The sequence below is a fragment of the Poromitra crassiceps genome (assembly GCF_964638095.1).
Source record: "Poromitra crassiceps genome assembly, chromosome: 1".
NCBI lineage: Eukaryota > Metazoa > Chordata > Actinopteri > Beryciformes > Melamphaidae > Poromitra > Poromitra crassiceps.
The window spans coordinates 69124003-69133403 of NC_139623.1; the positions used below are offsets into that span (position 1 = coordinate 69124003).

The 9401-nt window shown below is 42.5% G+C and overlaps 1 protein-coding gene across 1 annotated transcript in view; it reads right to left on the reverse strand.

Annotated features, from left to right (window-relative positions):
• Positions 1-9401, reverse strand: part of fryb (furry homolog b) — a gene marked incomplete at its 5' end in the record, with an annotated part of 215811 nt that overhangs the window by 141515 nt on the left and 64895 nt on the right. Inside the window, one exon of the mRNA XM_083643518.1 lies at positions 8004-8102. Coding sequence (XP_083499644.1) covers positions 8004-8102 — 99 coding nt within the window. The remainder of the gene's footprint in view (positions 1-8003; positions 8103-9401) is intronic.

A 9401-nucleotide genomic window follows, 5' to 3' on the forward strand; every position in this document is an offset into this window, starting at 1 on the left:
AGACCCCCCTTCAAGACACGACACACTAGCCGAACATAAAGCACCCCTCCCCGCGCTACACACAGACTCCCACCCCGCCAGACCCTCGTTCCCCTGGTAATCCAATTCAAAACGCACATCACTTTTTTGCACAAAACCATGACAAACAAATTCTCATTGTTAAATAAAGGTGTGTTTTTTTCTGCAGTGTAGGTTAGTTGAAAATCAATGTGGCATTCTGAGGAGGGAAGTGTGTCCGCGCGCGAGCCGTGTGTAATGGGCCTATCCAAGCGAGGATTTCCTGCACTGCGCCGGAGAATACTGTCTGCGCTCAGGCATACGCCTGGCGTAGTGGGGTTGTTTGGGCTAAGACCAGCTATTTGCTGCCGTTAAAATTGAGAGCACCCAAGGCCCCTTTTTCTAACACATTGCGCTGGAACGCCTATTTTGGAACGAGCAACGCCCAAACATCTCTTTGCGCTCGGCACATACCGACGGTATCTTCCCCACAGCGCTAAATGACACTTGCGTGAGACACATGATAGGCTAGGGGCCCACGGACACGCCTGGGCCACGCCTACACCTGTGTCATCCCAGCGCAAAACTGGACGGTGGAGGCAGACGATAGCTTAAGACGCTGGGAAGATAGCAATAAGAGGCGCGCAAACGATAGCGCCATACGAAGATAGGGCCCTAAGAGTTCCAAAATATTATATATCCATTTTAACAAGTGTAAGGACAAATGTAAAACAAACAAACAAACAAACAAGTATATCTGTCAAAGGAGTAAACTTGTAGAATAGTTGTGACAATGAATTAAAAATGTGTGGTTCAATTTGCAAATTAAAAATATATATTTAAAGACAAGGTGGTAAATAAATATAAAACTGAGATATGATCATTAGTGCATATAAATCGCTGGAACTGTTTGTTTTTTTGCTTGTGTTGCCTAAGAATGTCATGTAAAAAGGGTAGCCATAATAAACATTAGCTTCAGACTACAACTTTTGTGTAATTTCCTTCTGACTGTAAAGACGTTCTCATTTTACTAAGCCTAGTGTCCTGTAAAAAAAAAGGCTTATATTGATATTATTTATTATTATTATTATTATATTTTGTCAACACTTCTGTGAGAACATCACTTTTTCAAAGTAAATTGGTTAGTGAAGTAATTTTGGGACATAAAACTTCATTGCTCTGCTCAACTGTTTAAGGCTTATAAATCTCTCTTAAAATAGTCGCTTTTCAATCATCTACATCAGGGGTTCCCAACCTTTTTTGTGCCAAGGACCGGTAGATAAATGGAAAAAAAAGTCACGGACCGGTTGTCAATTTTAATGGTTTTAGTTACATATATATTTACTCACCAGGTGGCGACAAAGGGTAAATAACAGCCTTTTGTGTTGTACTGTATGTAGCCTATACAGTATTTATGTTTTTGTTTTAACTACAAACATAAATAAATGTCAACTTGAAACTATGTTTCAACTACCATACACAGCCTATAATATTATAGCCTATGTTTATTTTTTATTTATTTTTTATTTATTCTTTATTTATTTTTTATTTATTTTTTTTGGACCGGCTCGTGGCCCGGTACCTAATGCATTGCGGCCCGGTACCGGTCCGCAGCCCAGTGGTTGGGGACCACTGATCTACATCATTGGTTCCCAAACTCAAACGCGTTCCTTATGGGCTGATTTATGTGCCACCTCAAATTGAATTCGAATTGCTCAACTTGAATTCGAAATTTTGAATTTTGAATTTGAATTGCTCTTTTTGAATTCGAAATTTTTCATTTTGAAATTGAATTGCTCTATTTGAATTCGAATTTTTTCATTTTGAAATTGAATTGCTCTATTTGAATTTGAATTGCTCTATTTGAATTCGAATTTTTTCATTTTGAAATTGAATTGCTGTTTTTTATTTTGAAATTTTTATTTTTTAATGCGAGTTGAAAAACTGAATCTGAATAGCATAATTTTAAACTGAATTTATTTGCTTTGAAATTATTCAGTTTCCACATTCCTATTTCAAAATTCAATTCAAAATTTTCAGAATCTTGTGTTAAAAAATGTCAACATGTGTGTGCGCCATCCGGGTCCTCAAGGAGGAAGAGGAGGAAGGAGGAAGAGCAATCGAGCGCTGATTGACCTAACTCCTTTTTGGCCGAGGCACCACACACCCACTCCCGCTAGAACTATTTGGTCTTGTTGTATTCAGGTTCGCTACAATCATAGAAGACCACTTTGAGTTGAACAAGGATGTTTATACAGTATATATCATTGAACAGTACATGACAGCGAATCTCATGAACCCGGAACTGATCCTCCCCCGACCCCGTGACATCATCAACAGGTCAACATCATGTACTGAGATTACACCACAGGGGCCGGTTGCACCAACTGGTCTTAACTATGCCTGGTCGTAACTCCTACGTCGGTCTTAGTTAAGACCAGTCTTTAGAGTGGATTTACGCCTGTTGCACCAACACGGCTTACGTCTGGTCTTAACTATGCTGGTCGTAGCAATGCGCGTCCATGTGAATTGCCAGGGAATGCACCCTGATTGGATGATGTTGCAGAAAATGTGCCTCGCGACCTGCTTGGAGCACTGTGCCACTACGCTCTCTCAGCCACTACTGTAAAACACCCTCCCTCCTCTCACCCTCCCTCGCTCCGGGGGAAAAATGGCGGCGATTGACCCAGAAAGACAGTTTGAATGAAATTGAATGTAACGTTCCCAATTCTATGTATTAAATTCTAAAAAATTAACGGCAACATTTTGGAAGGCTAAGCCACACAACTAGCTTGTTGTAATCTAACATCATGCTTCAAAAGATGGAGAACTGGCTGTGTTACGACGATGAGGGTAAGGACTCAAAACGGTCTCCGCTGATAAAAAAACGATTAAACGATTTCAGACGGACAAGCCCGTCTTTTATTGTCACACGGTTACACATCAACACATGCACGGAGGGCCACAAACACACACATGCTGACGGTGGCCGGTGAAATTTGTCCTCTGCATTTAACCCATCCTGGCTTTGTCCTTTCCTCCGGGGGGCAGGCCAGGAGCAGTGGTCGCTTTCTCGTACAGCGCCCGGGGACCGACTTCGGATGTTGTCGTCACTGGTCGGATGACGATGACGATCTGATCTTCTGCATGTTTTTAATGGGGGGGGGGGGGTTATATACGGAGGAACCCCCCTGGGGGAGCACGGGGAGAACATGCAAACTCCACACAGACAGAAAGGCCCTTACGACGAGATACCCCACCTGGGCAGTAGGCACTGAAGATATGGGGGGAACACAACCACAGCGCCCGCAGTGTCCCAGGCGAGAATCGAACTCAGGACCTTCTGACTGCGAGGCGACAGCTCTACCACTGAGCCACCGTGCCCCCAGACACGGAGATCTCTGCAGGCAGGCGCTACGCCTCCTCCGCTCGATTGCTCTTCCTCCTTCCTCCTCTTCCTCCTTGAGGACCCGGATGGCGCACACACATGTTGAAATTTTTTAACACAAGATTCTGAAAATTTTGAATTGAATTTTGAAATAGGAATGTGGAAAGTGAATAATTTCAAAGCAAATAAATTCAGTTTAAAATTATGCTATTCAGATTCAGTTTTTCAACTCACATTAAAAAATAAAAATTTCAAAATAAAAAACAGCAATTCAATTTCAAAATGAAAAAATTCGAATTCAAATAGAGCAATTCAAATTCAAAATTCAAAATTTCGAATTCAAGTTGAGCAATTCGAATTCAATTTGAGGTGGCACATAAATCAGCCCATAGTTCCTCAGATATCACGTTAACAAGCTTGAAAATGGCGTTCGAGAGGTCACAGTGACCTTGACCTTTGACCACCAAAATCTAATCAGATCATCCTTGAGCCTAAGTGGATGTTTAAGGCAAATCTGATGAAATTCCGTCAAGGCGTTCCTCAGATATCGCGTTAACAAGCTTGAAAATGCCGTTCGAGAGGTCACAGTGACCTTGACCTTTGACCACCAAAATCGAATCAGATCATCCTTGAGTCCAAGTGGATGTTTAAGGCAAATTTGATGAAATTCCGTCAAGGCATTCCTCAGATATCGCGTTAACAAACATCGTACGGACGGACATACGTACGGACGGACAACCCGGATCCATAATGCCTCCGGCCTGGCTATCGCCGGCGGTGGAGGCATAAAAACTTGTCTGTAAAGAAAAAGAAAAATCCATGAGGAGTAGCCGGATTGGGCCGATTTTCGGAAATATCGCGATATTTGGTAAATTTCTTTTCTACAATAGCTACCACATAATATAAAAAATACACAATTGTAACATTCAATTAATTTATTTACAATCATTACTGGTTTCAGAATACATTTATCCTTCCGCCACAGAATATAGTTCCATACACAAGATCAATGATTGCACTAAACATTTAGTTGCCTTTGAGCCAAAAAACAACTAACCTATTCCTTAACGGGATTCACAGTTATTGATACATTGCCTGTAAAAGTACAGTTATTTAAACAGTTATCTAAAGCAGCCCGTTTTGGTGGTGGTGTGTTGATATCTGGAAACATCGCATTGCCCAATTTGTTTGTTTGACAGTCCCAGGTTCACTCCGTGACAACTCAAGCTCAGCCAGTTCTCTCTCCCCAATTTCACCATGTCGTTCTTTGTTCACTTCACCTTCATCTTCATCTAACCACTGCTCAAAACTCAATCCACCCAGTAAATCAAACGTTACTACGAAATCGGACATTTCCTTGTTAGAGATTTGTAGACTGACAGGCTAACAGTGGGCGGAGTCAGCACAGGTGTTCTTCATTCATCAGGGAGCGGAGTGATACTGCGGTTGGAGCCGAACTGTAGATTGTTGGCCTATTTACCACTGTTGCTAGCCAATCAGAATCCAGTATTCACTCATGCTGTTGTAGAAATCAAAATTTTGAACATTTACTTTCAGAGGCTGCAACATTTTCAAAGCGGTACTCTTTATCACAGCCTAATGTTGGCAGGTGTGTGTGTTTGTTTGTTTTGAACCAGCTAGTAGCCTATTGTTATTGAGCCTTTCTGCTGCTATTGCATGCTTAAATCAGCAAATTTTATTTTGGGGGGGGGGTGGTTGGTATACGCAGTGGAAGTGGTCCCTGGGAAATTTGGTTTGGTACGTAGTGGTACTTGGTCGCAAAAGTTTGGGAACCCCTGATCTACATCTCCCATTCCAGACTGAAGTGGATAAAGTGAATTCAACAAAGACTCGTTTCTTTCACCTGGTTTGACCTGGCCAGTCTAGCATGTGATTCTGATGTTTTGTACACTTGCGGATTGAAAGGTAGGATCTTGGAATGAAAATAATCTACCCCCTGTACCTTTATGAGGGTATAGGAGAGACGATGAAGATAGATTCTGGAGTCTGAGATTGAGGAGCGTGGTCTTGGCATCATGGGTCAACTGTTCAATCATTTGGCATTTGACATGACATGAAGGTTTAGCGTGCCTTTCCCAGGCTTCAAGACCATCATTCTTTCAATGAAAACATGCTCATCATCTGTCTGAGTACACACACACACGCACGCACGCACGCACGCACACACACACACACACACACACACACACACACACACACACACACACACACACACACACCTTTGTCATTAATGTTTTCGGAGATGCTGGGTTGAAGGAATGCATCTGCTGTTGTCACTGCTTATCACACAGGGTGTGCGTGTGTGTGTGTGTGTGTGTGTGTGTGTGTGTGTGTTATCTCTCTCTCTCTCCCATTTCTGTCTCACCCCATATCCTTTCATGTCAATCGGCACAGCGGAGTGTCAGAATGTAAAATAATAACAATTAGAGACAGACAGCACATGGCTATCATTCCTCTCTATTTTGCCCTGTGTGTTGTGACATGACAGCTCTATTCTGCCCTGTGTGCTGTGTGACATGACAGGTTATTGTCTGTTTGTGCTGGTGTGTGATTTGTTTTGGAAAAAGTGAAAAATCATCTGCGTGTGGTGGTGACTGGTGAGGTATGTCACCACCACACACTCTAGTGAGGCCTCACTAGAGTGTGTGGTGGTGAGGTATGTCACCACCAAAAACAACTGAAAACATGTAGCGTCAGATAGCACATCAACAACCAGCAGAAATAATCCAACACAACTGAAAACATGTCCCACATAGCACAACAACAACCATCAGAAATAATCCAACACAACTGTAAAACATGTCCCACATAGCACATCAACAACCATCAGAAATAATCCAACACAACTGAAAACATGTCCCACATAGCACATCAACAACCATCAGAAATAATCCAACACAACTGAAAACATGTAGCGTCAGATAGCACATCAACAACCATCAGAAATAATCCAACACAAGTGAAAACATGTCCCACATAGCACATCAACAACCATCAGAAATAATCCAACACAAATGGAAACATGTCCCATAGCACATCAACAACCATCAGAAATAATCCAACACAAATGAAAACATGTAGCGTCAGATAGCACATCAACAACCATCAGAAATAATCCAACACAACTGAAAACATGTCCCACATAGCACAACAACAACCATCAGAAATAATCCAACACAACTGTAAAACATGTCCCACATAGCACATCAACAACCATCAGAAATAATCCAACACAACTGAAAACATGTCCCATAGCACATCAACAACCATCAGAAATAATCCAACACAACTGAAAACATGTCCCATAGCACATCAACAACCATCAGAAATAATCCAACACAACTGAAAACATGTCCCATAGCACATCAACAACCATCAGAAATAATCCAACACAACTGAAAACATGTCCCACATAGCACAACAACAACCATCAGAAATAATCCAACACAACTGTAAAACATGTCCCACATAGCACATCAACAACCATCAGAAATAATCCAACACAACTGAAAACATGTCCCACATAGCACATCAACAACCATCAGAAATAATCCAACACAAATGGAAACATGTCCCACATAGCACATCAACAACCATCAGAAATAATCCAACACAAATGGAAACATGTCCCACATAGCACATCAACAACCATCAGAAATAATCCAACACAACTGAAAACATGTCCCACATAGCACAACAACAACCATCAGAAATAATCCAACACAACTGTAAAACATGTCCCACATAGCACATCAACAACCATCAGAAATAATCCAACACAAATGGAAACATGTCCCACATAGCACATCGACAACCATCAGAAATAATCCAACACAACTAAAAACATGTAGCGTGAAAACAGTGAAGAGTGTAAATAGCCATGTCATTGGTTGTGGTGAGATCTCCTGAAGGTGGGGAAACCTTTTGGAGTTAAAGTAAAGGGCAACAGTGCATAAGGAGTTTACTTCATTGATTACTAGGGAAACGTCTCGCTGCCAGGGAAGAATTGTGTTAATCCTGTGTCTCAGTTTGTTTGCGTGTTACTGAGAGAGTTTCACCAACAGTGCACTGTGGCCTTAACTGACCAGTGCACTGTGGCCTTAACTGACCAGTACACTGTGGCCTTAACTGACCAGTGCACTGTGGCCTTAACTGACCAGTGCACTGTGGCCTTAACTGATCAGTGCACTGTGGCCTTAACTGACCAGTGCACTGTGGCCTTAACTGACCAGTACACTGTGGCCTTAACTGACCAGTACACTGTGGCCTTAACTGACCAGTGCACTGTGGCCTTAACTGACCAGTGCCCTGTGGCCTTAACTGACCAGTGCACTGTGGCCTTAACTGACCAGTGCACTGTGGCCTTAACTGACCAGTGCCCTGTGGCCTTAACTGACCAGTGCCCTGTGGCCTTAACTGACCAGTGCACTGTGGCCTTAACTGACCAGTGCACTGTGGCCTTAACTGCACTCCTGTCTCGCTCCCATGGAGGGATAAAAGCCCACATGTTGCAGAATGATAGTAAGTGCTTTCACCAACTGCTGCTAATGGAGAGGAAATGAAGAGTGGAGAAACAGAAGAAGGGGGAGAGACTGACCAGAGAGTGTTTCTTCCTGGAGGACAGGTCCAAGGTGGTGTCGTATAAACTCTCCACAAAGTTTCGTAAGCATGGCACGTTCACCTCATTCTTCACAGTCTGGGGCAGGAAGGAAGATACATCAATTAGATACTGGGCTCCTACTCATTTTTCTTACCAAATTCCACACTTTTATTCCAGACCTTAATGGCTTGACTCTGAGTTACACAACATCACTTTGTAATTGAACATTATTACTCATACAACAAAAACCTCAACAAAATATCACAATTTTAAATGAAAGTGGTTCTGCAACTACGTATATAATATAATCATATCAGCTATGAACAACCATAACATTCAATACGTTGCCAAACGAATTCCTGCTGTACTATTGTATGATCTATATGTGGATGTTATTGATAGTAGTAAATGTGGGATATCCTCCACAGTCATTGTCCTTACTGTAACATCAACATCAAGTTGACCTTGACACACCTACAGACAGAAAGAGACTACTGGACTATGTGACATGCTTAAGATCTAAACACAGGGATTTAGATGTGGAAGGATGTGCTTAATAGCTAAATGTAAGTGAAATAATAAAGACGGTGTTTAACAATCAGTGTCCCGTGGAAACACTGTCTGATGACTTTCTCAAGATAACTCCATGTCTGTGTTTCAGTGGAACATCTTTGGAGAAGCACGTATTCTGCTGCTGAACTGCATTTGCATATTGCTGAATGGAAAGATCTGCATTGCTTTGTATCCTACAGAGAAAGAGGTAGAAATCCTTCCTTCATACTATGAAAACAAAGTGTAGGCATACTGCAGAGGTTAACACAGGTCATACTGCAGAGGTTAACACAGGTCATTTTAGACATTTTAGTTTCTTAACTCATTGAGTGCCAAGGACGTCGATCGACGTCAAAGTAAATAGTGACGTAGAGTGCCAAAGACGTCGATCGACGTCAAATGCGTTTTTTGACGGTGGGACGTGGATCAAAGCCTCCTGCATCTCCTGTACAAATATTGTAGCTATTGAAGGTGTATAACCTATTTTACGGACTCATTAGGTGGCGACAGTGCTCTCCAGATTAGAGAAAGGTCCGGAAAACAGCAGGAAAAAGCCCCGTGATGAAAGAGAAACCGCTCATGCTGCAGCCAGAGCCATATAGATTGCTCTGGCTGGAGTTAACGTTGGCTGCGAACAGCAGTCAATCCGCGCCCACAACTGAGCCTCTCTGTCTCTGCTGTATAGTTTCTGCACACGATTAGCCGCCAGAAAAGCAGCACCCGACGCCGAAGGGCCAAACCATTCTCAGCAGTCCGGTTTGGCTTTTCCGTGTCACGCTGGGAGCCGGCGCACAAAAACGGAGCACTCCGAAAATAGACGCTGGGTGCGTGAGGCTGTGTGTT